The following is a 20,570-nucleotide window of genomic DNA, read 5'->3' as shown; positions in this document are numbered from 1 at the left end:
TAGCTCTAGATTGCCTATTCCCGAATCCATAAGAAAGCCAGAGGCTGGGCCTGTGGGCATGGAGGGAGGAGGAATGCACAGAGACTTAGAAAAGTGGATAACAGAAGCCTAGTCACCCATCCTGCCTTTGCGGCAGGGACACAGTTTCAGGTCCCCAAAACACAGTGAGAGAGCCTTTGAAATGCATGCAGTCTCTTCAAAGTGCTCACCCTCTCTGTAATTGCTAAAATAATCATATCTCCATAACTTTTGAGCAAGAGAAGTGATGTCTTTACTTGCATTTCTTTTAGTCAGTCTAATAAATGATTTCTTTAAATTGATCTCGTCTTATAATACCAAAAAAAGTTAGAAACTTTAGGGGCATACAGTTTCCCTTTCTATGGTTACCTGAAGAGCTCTTTTATGAAAGGGGATTGAATGTGATCTTAACTTGAAACCATAAAAATCATAGAAGAAAACAGGCAGTAGAATCTCAGACATTTCATGTAGCAATATTTTTTCTGATATATCACCTTGGGCAAGGAACACAAAAGAAAAAAATAATGTGATTACATCAAACTAAAAGCTTTTGCACAGAAAAGGAAACCATCAACAAAATGAAAAGACAATCCACTGAATAGGAAAACATATTTGCTAATGATACATCTGATAAGGGATTAATATTTAAAATTTATGAAGAACTTATACAACTCAAGACTAAAAAAATAAACAATAAAAAAAATAGGCAAAGGGACCTGATTATACATTCCTCCTAAGAGGACATACAGATGGCCAATAGACAGATGAAAAAATGCTCAATCTCATAAACCACCAGAGAGATGCAAATTAAAAACACAATGACATATTCACACTTGTCAGAATGATTATCATCAATAAATCAAAAAACAAGTGTTGGCGAGGATATGCAGAGAAGGGAACCCTAATACGCTGCTGGTGGGAATGCAGACTATGCAGCCACTTGGAAAACAGGATGGAGTTACCTCAAAAACTTAAAAATGGAACTGCTATGACCCAGTGATCCCACTTTTGGGAATTTATCTGAAGAAACCCAAAACACTAATTTGAAAGACTATGTATCCCTATATTCATTGCAGCATTATTTACAATAGCCAGAATTTGGAAGCAACCCAAGTGTCCATCAGTAGATGAGTGGATAAAAAAGCTTTGGTACATTTACACAATGCAATACTACTCTGTCATAAAAAAGAAGGCATTCTTATCTTTTGCGACAGCATGGATGGACTGGAGAGCACTATGCTAAGTGAAATAAGTCAGAGAAAGACAAATACAATGAAATTTCACTCATATGTGGAATCTATGAATATAAACTAACAAACAAAGTAGAAACAGACTCATAAATACAAAGAACAGACTGATAACTGTCAGAGAGGAGGCATGTTGCAGGGCTGGGTGAAAAAGATGAAGAAATTAAGCAAAAAAAACACAACTCATAGACATAGACAATAGTATGGTGATTACCAGAAGGAAAAGGGGGGTGGAAGGGTAAGAGAGGGGATAAATAGAGATGGAAGGAGACTTAACTTGGGATGGTGAACACACAATACAATATAGAGATGATCTATTATAGAATTGTACACCTGAAACCTATAAAATTTCATTAACCAATGTCATCCCAATAAACTTAATAAAAAGTAAAATTAAAATAAAAAAATAGATATGTTCTTAGGATCAATGAATGGAAACTATATTAAATACTGGATAAATATTTATTGAGGGAACAAGTACAAGGCAAAGTAAGGGTCAGGAGATAGTCCCTAAGGAGTCAGAGATGGGATGAGTTCCCTGTGTGGTCCCTTTCTTTTTCCTATAGGTTTTTGAGCAAGGCGAAGCAATCCCTTGGTAAGAATTTTAAGATAGAAGTTAAATGATGATTATAAAGACCCTTTTCTTTATCACCCAAAAAACAAGATATAATGAACGGTTTGTTTTTCATCATAATGCAGTGGAAAGTTCTAGCTCTTCTACTAACTAGATTTGAAATATTGTTACAGTCCCTTAAGTGTTCTGGGCTTTGGTCTTACTATCTATAAAATGCAATATCGTCTCTTTTCCCTTAGATATTTCTTTCCCCACTGTAAAACTTTGCCAGTTCTATTCATGGTGACCACCTTTACATTAACTAGTTAGTAAATCCAGAGCATTCCTGATTCCTGCTCTCAGAGACAAACTAGAATTATCCACGCCAAATGCATTTGTTAACTTGCATTTGAGCCTCTTTGACCAAGTATGGCACAGGCTTAGGTAGTAGCATCCTACTTTCTTAGCCCAAGACAGTTACTTAAACAGCCTTACCAATCTCTGCTTAAAATTAAATTCCTAACATTTATTAAGGCAGACTAGAAGGTTGCCTAATGTATCTTCATCTCAAATTTGTGTCATTTACAAAGTTGTCCCTCCTGGAATATTTTTATTATTTCTGAACTGTGACTAATGTAAATAATGTGACTTTTCAAAATAGCACATAAGAAATACTTTGTGATGAACACTAGTTCCACAGGTATTATATAATAAACCAGAGGCCTGGTGCATGACATTCATGCATGGGATGGGGGGGAAGGGGGGTGTCCCTCAGCCCAGCCTGTTCCTACTTGCAGTCTGGGACCCCTCGGGGGATGTCTGCCTGCTGTCTTAAGTGGGAGCAGGCCTAAGCCAGCAGGCAGACACTCCTGAGGGGTCCTCAGCACTGCTGCAGAGGTGGGAGAGGCTCCTGCCACGGCTGCTGCAAGCTCAGCTTCTGGCTGAGCGGCGCTCCCCCTATGGGAGCACACTGACCACCAGGGGGCAGCTCCTGCATTGAGCATCTGCCCTCTGGTGGTCAGTGTGCATCAAAATTACCGGTCATTCTGCTGTTTGGTTGATTTGCATATTAGGGTTTTATTACATAGGACTAGAAGCCTGGTGCACAAAATTCATGCATAGGGAGTTGTCCCTCAGCCCGGCCTGCACCCTCTCGCAATTCGGGACCCCTCAGGTAGGGTCCCTAGGCCTGGCTGGCGATCAGGCCTATCAGGGCTTTCCTTCCCCGGGCTGCCAGCAGCTGGCCCCGCCCCCACCACTGCCACTGCTTGCCATCTGTTCAGAGCTGCCCCCCCCTCCCCTGCCACCAGTCACCTCCCTTTGCGGGCGACAGGCATGGGGTGCGATTGCTTGGCTGGCCTGGGCCTCCCTCTGCGGGGCGATTGCTTGCCAGCCACACACACCCACCATAGCATTGTTGGCCAGTGGCCTGCGCCTCCCTCGGTGGGGCAATTGATCACGGGGCCCCCAGATCGATTGCCCTGCAGAGGGAGGCCCTTCCCACCCATTGCAGTACCACCAGCCAGGAGGCCCCACCCACCCGCTAAAGCACTGCTGGCGATGTAGCCTGGGCCTCCCTGTTTGGGGCAATTAATCACAGGGCTCTGCTATGATCACCCAGCTCAGGGAGGCCCCACCCACTCAGCCAGGGCTCGGTGATTGATTGCCATGCAAAGGGAGGTATTGTCCACCTGCTGCAGTGCCACCGGCCAGGTAGCCTGGGCCTCCCTCTTTGGGGCAATCATGGGGTGATGGCGAGGCCCTCTGACCAATCACATCACACCTGCCTTGGCTGGCCTGGTGCTAGTGTATGTCATAGCGTGGTTGTCCAGAAGGTCATCCGGACAGTTGTTCTGCTGTTCGGTCATTCAGTCAATTTGCATATTATGCTTTTATTATTATAGACGAGAGGCCCAGTGCATGAAAATTCATGTACTGGAATGGGGGCTACCTCAGCCTGGCCTGCCTCCTCTCACAGCCTGGGAGCCCTCAGGGGTGGGAGGTGACCCGACAATCAGGGGGAGGCGACGTCCCCATCACACCTCTGCTGCTGCCACTGCCAGCAGCACAAGCCTTGGCCTGCCCTGGTTACCTGAGCCTTGGACAGCCCTGGGAGGCTGGGAAGCTGCCATCCAAGGCTTGCCTGCACCTCGGGCCAGCCCTGGACGTCTCGGCAGCCGACATCTGAGGCTTGCCTGCACCTTGGGTTGGCCCTGGGCGGCTTGGGGGCTGAAGTTGGGTCCGGCCGCACTGTGTGCCTGCCGTTCCCCACCCCCCGGCAGGGTTGAAAGGACTGGGGGATAGCCCTGGTGGGGTGGCTCAGTTGGTTGGAGCATCATCCCATACACCAAAAGGACTGGGGGACTTCGGCAGGGCTGAGGGGACTGGGTGCCACCATCTTTGTGATGGTGTGATGGTCAATTTGCATATTCCCTCTTTATTAGATAGGATGGGTCTATGATCAATGAGATTGATATATGTTGGGTTAAACCAAGTTAAATCAAGGTTTCATACCCCTGGAACTTCTCAGAGCCTGTAATATACTGACATAAATTGTGAATATTTATAATGGAACATTATCTCAAGCATTCCCCAATGAGTTGGGGGCAGAGGGAAGAAAACATATTTTCTCTTGAAGCATTTCTGGGGAACACATTTTAGGACCAGTCTCTCCCATTTCTGCTTCCCACTTAAAAAAATAAATAAAATAAAATAAAGGATTAAACACAACGGATTGGAAAGTGATGAAAAAATAATAATATCATCTAGGTAATGTGCCATTACTAGAGGAAAAAGCAATCAGAATTAATTAAATATCTGAAATATGGAGTACTTTAAAAGTAAGACAACAATTTCAAGGACCTGCAGTGTTTTAAATGTTTCCCCCAAAAGGATTCTCAAAGGGCTTGTTTTATTGTGCATTTGTAAGTAAGCATTTATTCGCCCTCTAATAATTCAAGAACTAAAATTCTGAAAAACTGCTTTGTTCCTATCTTTCCCTGTGCCTTTACACTATCAATTCTCTTAATAAACTTTTATTAATAAAGTGCAATAAACTTTACTCTCTACATTAAGAGCATTCAAGGAAATTAGATTGTTTAAATGTAATGAAATGTTAAATCATTTTATAAATTCTGGATTTTAGTGGGGGAAAATTGTCTCTCCTTATGGAATAATGAAAGTAATGAAGGCATAGCATAACTTTTCCCTCCTTTTGCCTACCCGTCTTGTTATTACAGCTGAAACTTTAGTATTATCAAGGGGAACTTTTTATACCTTTCTCTAGCTTGTGTTCTGCTTAGAAAAGAGTGCATTTGGAAATGCTCCCTTATGCTACATTTCATTTTATCTATCTTGACCATATTTCCTTTTCCTTTCTGTTAAACTTGCCATAACAATGTCTTGGGGTTGGGGAGTACTTTAGATGGTAGGGTGGGGGTTATATGATTGCCTGATTGAGTTAAATCCAATTTCCAACCACAGAGCCATTTTGGCAAGGTGACCCCTTATGTGGTCAGGTAGTTAAACTTAGCAAGATGGTGCTCCTGCTCTTAGGCTACTGCCAATATTTATGGTCACTACTCTCCTTTTTTCTAAACACACAATTACTCTTTAATGTATGAATAAATCATGAGGCCACCTAGTTCAGTGGCTGGCAAACCGCGGCTCGTGGGCCACATGCGACCGACACCCCCACTTCTTCTAACGCAACCTCTTCAAAATAGACTCACCCAGGCCGAAAACCGACTTCTGCACATGGGCCACGAAGTTTCATTCGCACTGTATGTGCGTGCCCGCAGGTGGTATTTTGTGGAAGAGCCACACTCAAGGGGCCAAAGAGCCACATGTGGCTCATGAGCCACGGTTTGCCGACCACTGACCTAGTTCATGAATCCCCCTCTTCTCTCCATGAGCTTGTTTCTAATACAGAGGTAGTTAAAGTCTTGTTCTATATAAGAAAAAAAAATCATGTCAACTAAAGTTTAGGCCAATAACCAATGATTCTCTGAATATGTTGGTTTTTATAACCATTTTGCATGTTGTAAAATAGAAAAGCCCCTAGTTGATATTTGCAGTTATTTTATGTCCACAGATATATTTCTCATTATATAAATTATTCCCTGTGTTACAGATTGACTTTGGGTGCCAGGCTAGTGAAACTACTAGTAGTCCAGTCACCTGCAGCTAATACACTTGCCTTTTGATATAGAAAAATTTTAAATAATTAAAAAGACTATTCTAAGCATGAATGCAGCAGACTATAAAGATGACTTATAGCAAATAGTTTGTTGCTTTCTGTAAATATTAGGGATTAAAGAAAACAAAATATCTCTATGACATGATCAATTTTTCTCATGTGCATTTTATTCTAGTATCATAAATGCATTAGGCTTGTCCCTAAAAGATTAATGTTTCTTGGCTTTGGTTAATTTAGTGGTCTGTCCTTAAGTAAACTGCATAGGAGAGTGCAATTTTGACTTGGGTCAGTACCCACTGCCCAATCCTAAAATTCAGCTCACCCTTTCTTTCTCTACTGGTGTCACTAAAAGAAGAGACACCTAGTCTGTATCACTGGACCCTTTTTTTTTTTTAGGATTTCTTGCTTTCCACTTTTTCCAGAAGAAAAAAAAAGTGGTCATTTCAGGGTAAGAGACTTCTTCCCCACTCCAGAAGGAACCATCTTACCTACCTGATGCTGGAAAAGCTCTACTGTAATTACTGCACAGAAAAGAAAAAAAAAGAAATATTTGCCAAATCCTGCAGCTCTGATTAGCCCACTACCTAGATCCCCACTGAATAATCTATACTAATAAAAGGGTAATATGCTAACTAGACTGGGTCAACCAGATATCTTCCAGAAGTCTGACTTCCTTCTGAAGAAAGCCACGGTGGCGGGGGCCAAGGCAGAGGTGGTTAGGGGCGATCAGTTAGGGGTGAGCGAGATCAGGCCAGCACAGGGGAGCAAGCAGTTAGGGGTGAGATCAAGCTGGCACGGGGGAGAAAGCAGTTAGGGGACAATGAGGCCGGCAGGGGAGGGCAGTTGGGGGTTATCAGGCCGGCAGGGGAGCAAGCAGTTAGGGGGTGGTCAGGCTGGTAGGAGAGAGCAATTAGGGGGTGATCAGGCTGGCAGGGGAGCAGTTAGGGGTGATCCAGCAGGCAGGCAGGCAAGCGGTTAGGAGCCAGCGGTCCCGGATTGTGAGAGGGATGTCCAACTGCCAATTTAGGCCCAATCCCGCAGTTGGACATCCCCCGAGGGGTCCAAGATTGGATAGGGTGCAGGCAGGGCTGAAGGACACCCCCCTCCTGTGCACAAATTTTGTGCACTGGGCCTCTAGTTAGTAATAAATTAGGAGGATTTTTTTTATCTTAAAATTAGCGCCCATAGTCTGAAACGGAATTATTGTTTTATTTCCTTTTCCAAAGATTAAAAGGACAACTTGAGGATCAAGATTTCAGGATGGTGTAAGCTAGAGTCACTGCCTTTCCAGAACTGGATGTTGCACCCTGGTACTCCCACCATACCAACTAAGGGGCCTTTCTGAGCAAATTCAGCACTGCATGCTCATAGCACTAATCCAACTGCAGATCATTAAATCAGTTGTGCCATCAATGAAAATACTTAATGGATTTAGTGATTAAACACACACACACACACACACACACACACACACATATAGTGGTACATATAAATTGACTTCTTTAACTCCATTATGGACAATGACTTTAATTGACTGAGTTTTGTTGGCAGTACTGGAGCAAGACCTACTGTCACTGCAACTAGTATTTTTCAGAATATCTGATTATGGTCATATTCTGAGTTAGTCATGTTCTGACTGATCAACACCCCTGAGAGATAACAATAGTTAAATGTCCTGCATCACCTGAACTGCAGTCTGCTTTGAACTGAGTTGTATACATTTTGTCAAAAACAACTGCTCCATTCAGCTTTCTATATAATTGTCTTTTTCCTTCTGCATTCCAATCTCACTTGGAAAGGGACCTCAAGCCCCCTCAGCATTGCATAATTATTTCATTTAATGCTCCTGTCATCTTATAAGTTAATTATCTTGTCCATTTTACAGGTGAGCAACTAAGGCTCACAGGGGTTAGTTAGTGACCTACCCAAGGCACTGATCAGTGGCAGAGTGTGAGGACTCGGATCACAGTTGTCCCATTTTGGCTAATTTGCCTGGTCAGGCAGGTGTGAACTCTTTGCCTTACTGTCCTCTTTGACATTTTATGGGAGGCCAAAGATGGTGACACTTCTTGATAGATCAAAGGTGCAGGAGTGGCTCCTGAGGACCTAGTTCTTCCTGCCCCAGCTCTCTTTCTCCACAGGATCATGTTAAAAGAGACTCAGTTCATTAAATACACACACACACATACACACACACACACACACACACACACACACACATATATATATATATTTCTCTTTGGAAGGCTGAGAAGAGAGGAGCAGAGAGAAGAGAATATACTGTATAAGGAAAAGCACCTTAAAATAAAGATGTAAGGATTTAAAGCAAATAAGTAAATATGTCTAAAATGTTCCCGCTGTCACTCCTTGATGTCTTTACTTGCTCTATAAACCCATCTTAAGACAATTCATAAAGGTAATTATTTTTTTCCTGAGATCAGTGGAAAGCTGGCAAGAAGTAAAATTTTCTGTGAAATAGGGAGGCAAACAAGTTGTAAATGATGTTAATATCTTCCAGATGGCACAGTTTTACTTAGGGAATGAAGTTATTGTAATTAAAGGCATGTGAATTTTTCTATAAATACTGAACTTTGCAAGTTTGACACTGGAAGACTCCATCACTTCTGGAGCTTATTTTTTTTAAAGGAGGCATTCTTTCTTTCAATTTAAAATGACGCTTTGGATTTCATAATCTGAGTTAAATCATAGAAATATTTCCCCTCTGAAGGATTTTTTAATCTCCCATGCCAATAAATCTTAATTATGGAGTCAGATTCCTCAGAAATGAAAAATTCAAACTCCAAACATTTTCTAATAAAATTATACATTTGACCATTATTTTACACCATGTCTTGAATTCTTTTGTATATTAATTTTGAATTAAGCTATTACTACTTTTCTGTCTCAAGACATATGTGTAGGACAATCTTGACATTTCTGTTTTGCTTCAATCAGGAGAGTGTGGCTCACTCCAGAACCCTGCCTTCCCTTTCACTGCAAGCACTGCCTGTGGCTCAGGGATCCTAAATCAACAGCCAATATGACATGAGGACATTGAAATCATTTCAACCATTGCTTTGCATACCCAATCCTGTCCTTAGTTTTACCCTGGATCCTACTAGTCTTTGCTCAATCAGGTGATATAAGTAGATGGTCTGGCCTGCCTTCAGTTTCTATTGCAGCTTCGAAGCTTCATGTGTTCTACCAGAGCTTCATCTGTGTGGTGGGCAGAATCCGGAGAAGTGCCCCCAAGATCCTTGGTCCTTGGTGTACACACACCTTCTCCCAGTTATTCAATCAACCATTAATCTTGGTTGGGATTTTTGCAGAATTAAGTTGCCAAGTCAGTTGACCTCAAAAAAGAAACATTGCCCTGGGTGAGCCTGACCTAATTAGGTGAACCCTTAAATGGGACTGAGCTTTTCTTAAAGAGTTATAAAGCATGAGAAGAATTCATTGTAAGAGAGCCCTGTTGATACCTTGACTTCAGTCTTAGGATACCCTGAGCAGAAAATCTCAGCCATGCCATGCCATGCCAGACTTCATTTATAACCATTTTATATAATAAAGGCTAATATGCAAATAGACCGAATGGTGGAACAACCAAACAACTGAACAACTGGTCGCTATGATGTGTGCTATCCACCAGGGGGCATGCGCGGGTATCAGCAGTACGCTGCAGAGCGTGGAACATGGTGGGCGTCAATGTGGCGGGATGGTGGAGCAGGTGAGCAGGGACGCCAGACCAAGGCGGGGCACCAGTCACTATCATCAGGGCAAGCCTCTGGTGGTTACTGAAAATTCTTTGCTCCCATGCACCACAGTCCCACCCAGCACTCACACCCACTGCCAGCACCTGGCACCAGTCTCGATCACTGGGCATCATCAGGGGGTGCAAGTGGTGGCTGCCGGCCCCAATCGCCCCTCAGGGCTCTCTACCTCCCCCTACTCCTGAGGGGAGATTGGGGCCGGCAGTGGCCTCTTGCACCCACTGCTGGCCACGGCCCCGCTCACACCCACTGCCAGCACCAGAGCTGCGCTCGCATCCACTGCCAGCGCCAGCCCCACTCGCACCTGCAGCTGGTGCCAGAGCCACCGCTCACACCTACTGCTGATGCCTAGCGTCAGTCCCAATCGCTCAGCGCCGTCAGTGGGAGAGAGCAGCGGCTGCTGGCCCTGATTACTCCCAAGGGCTTCTTCACCTCCTCCTGCTCCTGAGGGGTGTTGGGGCAACAGCTGCTGCTCACATCTGTTGATGGCGCCAGCCCCACTTGTACCTGCTGCTGGCGCTGGCCCCAATTGCTCCTCACTGTCAGTGCATGGGAACAGTGGTGGCAGGACCAGGGCTGCTGGCAGACAGGGGATTGGGGCTGCAGCGGGAGGGGCCTGGTGGGGATGCAGAGTATGGGCCGAGACCCATCCCTGTGCCCACCACAGCCTCGCGGCCCACTGTTCCTTTCAAGGTGCACAAATTCGTGCACTGGGCCCCTAGTGAGCTAATAAATGTGTATTGTTTTAAGCTCTTAGATTTATCATAATTTGTTACACAGCAGTAAGAAACAAAATGTCTAGTACACACTTGATGTTTATTATCTCAGTTTCTCCCCTTCTGACTTGGTCTTGACCAGCTATGACCCATTGCAGCTCTCATAATCTCCAACACAATAAATTATTAATCCCTTTGCATTACTCCAATGAAAGCCATTTAATATCTCTTTTAATTTTACCCCAGTAAAACATTTTTTCTTTTATTTTCTTTCTTTGTTTTTCTAATACCTTTTTTCTTGGGGCTGTGATCTCTTATACATATTATTGTGTTATTATCTAACCTATTAATCATCAGTTTTCTATAGCTGCAATGAAATTGTGGATATTCATTATCATTGCTCTTATTATTGTAATTTAGCATTACAAAAGCTTAAATATGAACATTTTAATATGTCATTTTTACTATATTCTGATTATTTGAGACTGTCTATCTAAAAATGGTACATACAGAAATCTTTACTAAGCTTAATTAGAGGAGTCACATTCTGGGAAGATGTTAGTTGGATGTTAGATGTTAGGTGTTTCAATTTACTGGAGGAAAATTACCTGGAAGCTTGTGGACAAGCACAAGATTAATGCTGTGTGGGCCTTTGTGGTTTACAATGACAAAAGACAGAAGTGTTTGCAAAAATTTTTGCAGATTTTTTTTGTCCCAAGAGAGGTAAGGATTTGGCATCCCATTTACAATCAGTGGGGTCAGTTGCAGGAGAGATGATTTGGCTTAAATCCATCCAGCAGCCACTGAGCAAAGGTGCCTGGTCTTTTTAGCACTATGCTCTCCCCAGCTCTGTGGCCTGTGCCCAACCAGCCAGGTGGTCATCTGTGCATTCTGCAACCTGTGCTCATTTTGAAGCTAAGCAGACAGTGAAAACCTTGGACCCTCAGTCTACTCATAGGTGAAACCTGAGTTTGAGAGATAAGATCAGTGCAGGAACTCAATGGTGGGGAAATGGAAATGCTACTAAAATGTTACTCCCCTGCTGAAATGAATGGGGTTATCAATATGTCATAGGTAGCTACCACAGTTGAAAAAATGTCACCTAGGCCCTGACAATGTCAGAGCACATGATAAAAATATGCATAAACATTTAACAAGTATAGATGTAGTCATACTATGGATTAGAAGGTAGGGGTGTATCAAAAGGTTTATTAGAAATAAGAAAAACTGAATTTTAGAAAGTGTCATAAATGAAAATGAGCCCAAGCTCCAAGAGTAATACCCTAAACTCCTGCTTCTAATACACAGAGTGATTATAGAAAGAACAAAATATGTATACAAGCATATACATATTGAAAAAATACATATTTAGGGGAAATATTTTATATTCTAATAAAGAAAAATCGCTTTATAAACTTAGAAACACACTTTAAAGGGGGGGTATGACAGTATAATAAGCAAAGCAATATCCTGTTAATATGAGAAATTTAAAAATTGTATACAGATTGAGAATGGCTTTCATAGAAATTGGCATTTGATCAGAGGCTAGGAGCTGGGAGGACAAGAGCCAGGTGATAGCTCCGCTCTCTGTTCCTCTGGAAAAGTGGGGGGATTCTCTGGTGCAAGCTCAGGCCCTCTCCCTGCTCTGAATCTCTGATGCTGCCAACTTCATGCTAAGGGCATGCACCAGGCTAGTGCTATCCCATGTGTGGGCAGAGGGGCCTGCCCTTTCCACCTATGTATCCTGGGTAGTGGATAGAGCTATTTGTGTTCAGGCCCAGGGTGCTGGCACTAGAAAGAAAACAAAATAACACCTACCATTTAGTGCTACTCCAGCATCTCCATGTTCCATCTTTTTGGCCCAGTCTGGGATTGGGTTCTTGTCATGTGGTCTCTAAACAGCCAGCTGGGTTAGGAGGACCAGTATAGCTTTGGGAGAAAGCCCAATCAATGGCCACCATCAATTCCACTGAAACTTTCAACTCACATGATTCCCTGAAGGTCAAGAGCACCCTCTCTGTCTCTCTCTGTAGCTCTCTCCCTCTTTCTCTCTTACACACATGCAAGTATACCTTTGCACACCCAAGAAGTTTGTTTATATAGCTGTAAGCACACTGTTAAGAAAAATTAATGAAATGTTAGTTGATATGCCATTTTTCTAGCAACATAGACCAGTTTGAAAATTAATTAGGAGTTGTTAATGAATAGTTATAAAATAATAAAGAATAATAAAGTCATACCCATTCCTCATCTGCCAAAAATATGTATGAAGGGAGTAACAAGAACAAGTATTGCCTGAAGTAGGCAATGTTGAAAGGATACAAGTTATTTCCTGCATGTGTGTCTTTGACCCAGTGCTTCCCCAGGTCTGGGCTTTTGGGCTCGTACCACTTGATAACTTCCTTCCTGGATCCCTGTAAAGCAAACATGTCAAACTTGAGGCCCGCGGGCCACATGTGGCCCACAACAAATATTTTTGCGGCCCAGCCAGTATAAAGGTATATAAGAAACGTTTTAATAAAAATGTTGTAAGTTGCCGAAACCGGTTTGGCTCAGTGGATAGAGCGTCAGCCTGTGGACTGAAGGGTCCCAGGTTCGATTCTGGTCAAGGGCATGTACCTTGGTTGCGGGCACATCCCCAGTGGGGGGTGTGCAGGAGGCGGCTGATAGATGTTTCTCTCTCATCGATGTTTCTAACTCTCTATCCCTCTCTCCCTTCCTCTCTGTAAAAAATCAATAAAATATATTTTAAAAAAATGTTGTAAGTTAATTTTTACAATATCCTGTTATACATAATTGTTAATAATGAACTACAATGTTCGCTAATGACTGGTTACTATAATCGTGTTGCATTCATTTCCCTTACAAGTCTTACACGCAGGCGTACCATTTCTCTCCACTAATACTAGCAGCGAATATTTTAGCAGCCAATTGCCACGTCATTAGTCTCGGACTGACTTGTTTGGTGTGCCCAACAGGAAATATTTCACTTTTGGAGAACAAGAAAAATAGGTTTATTCGTGTTATGCTTATTAATTTGTGCAGTTATTCAGTGTCTTGTAAGTTAATGTTCAAGAAAAAATATTGATTTTTATTAAAATGTTCTATTATTTTATGTTAACGATTACTCATTTATTTCAGCCCTTTGTATTCAGCATGTCTCTATTGAAATAAACCTATGTTTCTATGAAAATGGAAGCTTTCGTTTTTTTTGCGGCCCACATAAACTTAAACCTTGTTTATTTGGCCCATGTTAGACTTTGAGTTTGACATGCTTGCTGTAAAGACTGTCAGATAATACAGCTGAGAGCACTTGGTAACATGAAAATTACTGAACAAATGGCAAGTGTTATTGCCAGCATTTCAGAAAATATGAGATCAAATCTGATTTATTTTAACTTTCTAGTACTTAAAAAAAATTACACAGTCTCTTGATTCAGTTGCTCAGAAAAAAAGGCAAAGCCTTTTATTTACTTCCAAATAAAACATCATAAAAGATAGTGTTTTCTGACCAAGAAATATAAAATTGTTAGCTAGGCAATAGGTGCTGATTTTCTACTTTATATATAGGTAGTTAATGCTTTTCAAAATAACTTTTATCTGATTAGAAAGGAGCACTTGTCCATCATAAAAATGTTGAAAAACTCAGAAATATCTGATGAACCTAATTTCATTACCCTGATATTATTAAAAGCTTATTAGCACTTTCTAACAGCTGAGCCTTTTCCCTTTCAGTTCTTTCTCTACATATGATTGAGTTGAGAATGTACTGCACATAGCATTTTATGTTCTGATTTTTCACTTATAGCATATTCATTTTTCCTGTTGTAAAACATTTTTTATTGAGCATGCTTTTCAATGGCTGAATAATATTCCATGATTTGAATTTACATAAATTTTCTTTGTTTCCTTCCTGTTTGCCTTAGTTCTATTTCCCCCATTATTAAATAAAGCATCAAGCAATAGTTTTTTGCATAAATATTTGACATTATTCCTTAGAATTATTTCCTTAGAATATATTTCTAAAAAATGCTTTTGCTGAACAAGAGGCTATGAACTTTGTAAGTCTTTTCATATATCTTGCTTAAAACACAAGCAAAACAGAACTGTTAGGGATGAATCCAATATAAAATCACTCTAAAACACAGATGTAAACTAATTGGCTCCTCGTAGGTCCATCGTCGTGATTTTCTTTCTAAATCCTTTTTCTAATGGTCTGGGAGAAAACCTGTTCTTTTCTGGGGAATATGTAAGGTGATTCTTGGACAGCAGCATAGTAATCCTTACAGATTGTTCAATCGGGATAGCTATTAATGCCTTGTGCAGAATAAACCAAACACCCAAAGAAACACATTTTTGCAGGTGAAAATTATGTTAGCCAACATTATTTCTCACTCTGGTTTATGATGTCAGGGATCTAATTTCTCCATTATTAATGTATATAGGCACGTGGGGATAGAGTCTCTGGAAGGAGATTAAAAAGACACCATCGCGCCAAAACCGGTTTGGCTCAGTGGATAGAGCGTCAGCCTGCAGACTGAAGGGTCCCAGGTTCGATTCCGGTCAAGGGCATGTAACTTGGTTGCGGGCACATCCCCAGTGGGGGGCATGCAGGAGGCAGCTGATCGATGTTTCTCTCCCATCGATGTTTCTGACTATCACTCTTCCTTCCTCTCTGTAAAAAATCAATAAAATATATTTAAAAAAAAAAAAAAAGACACCATCGCCTAAAATCCCCTTTCTAATAATTCGAGGCCCCTCAGAAGCTGTGAGGGGCCTGGTACAGTGTCACACTGCACAGACAACACCCTGCAGAGGATGAGCTTTCTTCCTATTAACAGGCTTCACTGTGGAGAGTTCAGGGGTCACTGACACCTGGAAGAGAAACTCCCACTTCAGTAAAGCGTGATGTTTGTATGTTCAGCACTGCCTACCTAGAGAGCCTCAGAAACCACTCTTTGGTGACTGACTACTTTCTCATTTTCCATCACTTTTCCCTCTACCAGGCCATTTTCCTAATACCATATTCAAACTTTCCAAAAGAAAACATAATCTCTGGATAATCCTTTCAAGAATTCTAGAAGGAAATCTTTATTTCTTTATAATTCCTGTGGGAAACCTAACTCATGGTTACTCTTAGGATGCAGTGTTTTCATCACCCTCAAGTAAGGTGAGGGTGGGGGGATATGTAAGCAAAAAGGCCTTTAGCTTCAGGAGCTTGCATTCTAAAGCTAGGGATACTTCAGAGATAAGCCCCCAGCATTTCACACCTCAAGACAGAGAACACAGAAAAGTGGCTTTTAATTCATTGTAAAAGGGTTGAGCCATCTTTTCATTACTTCCTGGTAAATATAGGCTGCTTTACCATTATTAGTGCAGAAAGGAAAAGCTTTAAGGTAGAAGGCTTAAGAAAAGAAATGGAAGGATGGCTAAAGGAGGAGAGGAGCCTCTGAATATTTTAAAAATCCACATTATGTTTACATTCCAGTAATAGGGAGGATGAGGTTTGAGGAAGGGCTTTTCTAGCTGGGACCCATGCTTACACTGAGAGCAGGGAGGGCCGGTGCAGAAGGGTAGTGCACTTGAGACAGACCCCATCTCCTTGCCACCTAGAGCATTCTTCTTTAGGAGCAGAGCTCCAAAGGAAGAGACAAGTCAATTTTCCAAGCCCTCCTCTAGCTCTTAGGAATTACATGCCCAAGACATAGTTTCCACTTCCCACTCCAACTGCTGGATCATATCAGTTCCTAAGGAGGGCGGAAAAGTGTCTCCATTTTCACCTTTGTAGGTCTCTGCCTTTGCGAATGGGGAGCTTGACATTCCAAGAAACGCAGTGGTTGCCAAGGGACAGCAGTAATAGAGCAGTGTGCTGTAACCAGGAGGGGGAATGGGGGTGGGAGGGAGGGGGGAGGTGGGGGTGGGGGGGAGGGGGAGATGGGGGGTGGGGGGGGGGAGAGGGGGGAATGGGGGTGGGTGGGAGGGGGAGATGGGTCAGCCTCGGTGCAGGAGTAAAATTTGCAAACTAAGGATTATGGGCCTCAGGCCAAGGAAGGCTTGGTGTGTTGCTGTGGTGACACATTTAGTCTCTCAGAGGGATCTTGGCACGCTAGCCGCATTCCTGGCACCACGTTTGTCAACAAGAAACTTATGGAATAGAACTGGTATCAACTCCAGAGGGAGAGGCAAGCTGCTTTCCTAACTTCTTTGGCAACACTACCCTTTACAACTTGTGCGAATACACCCTCCTGAATAGTTACATAAACTGCTATTTGTGATACGGCTCTTAGGAGCCCTGTTGGATGGTACATTGAAAGGAAGTGCTAAAATGAGAGCACTCGTCCAATTTATACATGTAACTATTGTATCCATGAATAATTCAATTTCCTAAAATTGGCATTTAATAATGACATCTCTTGCTGGGAAGAGTTTGTAGTCCCTCTCTCCCTTTTAAAAATAGCTTTTACTGTTGCCAAGAGGGGAGCCTCCTATTTCCTGTTAGAAGATATATATGTCAATTAAAGCGCTAGCTTCTTTCCCTGTTCAATTTCCCTAGCACGGTGCTAGCAAGCCCTCTCACACTCTGGCAGGAAGGTGTTCTCACAGAAAGGCCCTTAGTTCTGCCCAGAGCCTTACCCACCTTTCTTATTTGTGCCTGGAAGGCAAAATGCACTAGGATTTAGCCACTTAGTATTCAAATCGTGTCAGGATTCAAGTAAAAAGCCTATATTGCAGAGCTGGATGCACAGTCACCAGGACAAACACAATCAACAGTTCAAATCACAGTTCAATTATACACAAGTGTGCAAAACATGCAGACCTGTCTAGTCAATGAAGCAGTGGAGATAAAAGGAATTGCTACATAAATGCCAACTTGTGAGGCTTCCATTGAATGCAGAGTTTGGCCATTCTTTTCCAGCTGTACCCCCACCCTTACCCCTATTGACTGTATAAAGCTAGTTAGGATTTTGAACATAATGCTTCTTCATCCTCCTCCTTGTTCTCCCACTTTTACTTCTCCCTTTTACATCTTCTTTTAAAATGCACAGCATCTCCAAAGTATTGAAAAAGGAACAATTCCTCTGGGTATTTTCCTAGTTTTGCAAAGGCACAGTGATGCGGGCAGGCCAGTAATGGCTACTGGATACTTGGGATGCAGTAGAGGAAATGCAGTTAATGCAATAATTCCCATGCTAATGTTTAGTTCCATCAATGTCAGCTTGATTTTCTCCTCAGCAAACACAAAACTGGCACACAACTATAACTGATGAGTAGTGTCATTTTTAATTAGAGAGCATTCAACTGTCCTCTTTAACTAGTGATATTATCTTTGCAGTTGTCTCCTGAGACTTCATATAAACATAAGTAATGTGTCCTAGACAGTTTGAAAGGGATGTTAAAGATGGCATTGGTCATCATGAAGATTTCCCCCACTTTGATCTCTTTTAAATTTCCAGATACAATTTATGCTACTGCCATATTTTAGCCATTACTGAAATTAATATATCCCAAGACTTTTGAACCAAGTTAAACACAGAAATAAAGGTTGAAATGAAAGGATTGTAATGTTTTCATGTCAGTTCTCAAAGAAAAAAAAAATGGAAGACACATCAGATTATCTCTTTCCTAGGTGACTTGGTAAATAATAAGAAAGGAAAGAGCAAGATACTAAGAAATTAAAATTCCAAACAAATGAAAATCTCCTGTTTCCCTGGGGACTATTGTTTATTGGAGATAGTTTTTCAGACCTTTTAGAGAGAAAGAATGTCCAAGTATATCTGTTATCTTAGTGCAATATTTAGAGTATAATATTTTATTGCCACTTCCTTTATTCATTTGTCTCCTCAGTATATCATTAAGCCGTGATTTTTAAACATCACATCATTTTGGTATTTCCAAATGTGTTATGTTTCCTTTTTAAACAACAATATTCTTTTAAATATTCAGGCTTATGGTATAAACAAAGTTACTTGCTCTTTTTAAATAAACATTTTTTCTTTGGGTAAGTTACATTCTGCAATTCAAGTGTAGTTTTGGAAGAAGAAGATCTGTGTTTGAACCAGAGTTTTCCTAAGAAGTCTGGCATTTGCTGGGATTGGGTTAAACAGTAAAGAATCTGTTTATTATTCTATGGCCATATGTTTAGAGGGTCGCTCATAGAAAGTATTGTTCATGGAAAGCTCCAGCTAAGGAGACATTTTGAATTCATAAAAGAACTGCATAGTTTGAAAAGAATGCATAGCATTATGTATTGATACCGCACCACCAGAGACAAAGGAACACAATTTAATAAAAAAGAATAGTGCTCATGAGATTTCTCTTTTTCTTGTTAATTAGTTACTTTAACTACATTGTCTGCAAGTATAATGGACACCATTATTTTTAATAGTTCTCTATTGCCAGATGAGGTATACAGACCTCATGTAGTCCATTTTAATTATTTCATTTTGGTAGATTCTCCCCTCCCTGTAATACAGTGGTGAATGCAGATAGGACTTTTTTTCCCTGACAGACTATGCTGATTTCTAAATTTTTGAAATTAAAAGGGTATTTTCTTGCTAACCAATGGTTCCTTCCATGTTTCTGTGTCAGGTATGACTATGTGGAAGTCATTGATGGAGAAAATGAAAATGGCGTTTATGGGGAAAGTTCTGTGGAAAGATTGCCCCTTCTCCTATAGTGTCTTCAGGGCCATTTCTTTTCATCAAATTTGTCTCTGACTATGAGACACATGGTGCAGGATTTTCCATACGTTATGAATTTTCAAGAGAGGTGAGTAACCTAGAGTAAAACAAATACAATTAAATGCTTATTAACATTGTTTGATTCATGGAAGACAAAGTGAAAGACAAGGAGTAAATCCTATTATCCTTTTGAAAAAAATCATGTATTCTTATTACAGAAATGTTAGAAATACTTTAAACAAAGGAAAAGTATCCACTATATGGAGGAAGTATATTTAAAATTTTTTAGAAATGCTTCAGAAATCAAAATTGCATGATTCTAATGTGTTAACCACCATTTATAAGGCATATACTCCATTAAACTCTTTTAAGGTCATTTCTTCTTAAAATATAAGTTTTATCTACTCTTGAAGTTTAATTTTTCCCCCATTAAAATGCAATCCTATTGTCTTACTAGTAAAGTCATGTATATCCTGTTCCCTTTATTTTATTCTAAATTTAAACCTGGTGGTTCCCAGGAAAAGCAAAGCAGTCCACTATCCTTGGAGTGTCTAAAGCTATTGGGGGATTTCTATTAATGGGGGGATTGTTGGGAAAGACCTCTTGGAAAAATAAAGCAGTAACACTTTCAATGGCATTCCCCTAAGGATTGCATGTCAGTCGCCCCTCCAATATAATTACTTACTAATCTTCTATTACAATGGTATATATTGAGATGGGATAGAATCTGATAAATCAGGTCTCCCAGCCTGAGGAATTAAAGACACATGCCAGTGAATTTATAAACAATATAGCTTTATCTACATATCACTGCTTTTTTCCAACAGCCTATAGAATCCTTTGATGCATTAAATTCATACTTTACTTATATTTATTATATTTAATTATTCCCTTGACATTAATCTGTGGTGGACCTATTTAGGGACAGAGGCTCAAGATTTGAATATATTGTTCTAGAATATAGGCAAAAGAACTTTTTAAAATAGAACAAATCTAGCCATACCAAGGGCAAATGCCTAAGGTCTTCTGGGTCAGCAACAACTAAGAATAGTGAAAGGAGTCATTAGGAGTTTCTGGGAACATTGATACAACTTCTTAAAATTTCAAAGAAATCTACACTGCCCCATAGAAATGTGGATAGATGAAGAGAACTTACTTCAGAAATTTATTTAAGTACATACTTGGAAACTCTTTAGTATGCATATGACATCATAGTACAGATGATTACATATGTACATATTTTCTTGTGTTGAAAGCTGTTTGATGTGTTAAATCATTTTGTACACAAATGCACACACACATATCTACATTTGCTCTACCTGCACATGGCACTATCAAGAAAAATGATACAACAAAGGGGGCTGAGAACAGCCATTTCAGTGTTTCT

General features: G+C 41.0%; 1 protein-coding gene across 1 annotated transcript in view; it reads left to right on the top strand.

Annotated features, from left to right (window-relative positions):
• Positions 1 to 20,570, top strand: part of NRP1 (neuropilin 1) — a 172,801-nt gene that overhangs the window by 47,349 nt on the left and 104,882 nt on the right. Inside the window, 3 exon segments of the mRNA XM_080686986.1 lie at positions 19,092 to 19,138; positions 19,141 to 19,257; positions 19,260 to 19,271. Of these exon segments, the coding sequence (XP_080543112.1) occupies positions 19,092 to 19,138; positions 19,141 to 19,257; positions 19,260 to 19,271 (176 nt within the window).

The sequence above is a fragment of the Plecotus auritus genome (genome assembly GCF_963455305.1).
Source record: "Plecotus auritus genome assembly, chromosome: 1".
Lineage (NCBI taxonomy): Eukaryota > Metazoa > Chordata > Mammalia > Chiroptera > Vespertilionidae > Plecotus > Plecotus auritus.
The sequence above is the reverse complement of the archived record's forward strand: the minus strand, read 5'-3'. Positions and strand labels throughout refer to the sequence as shown.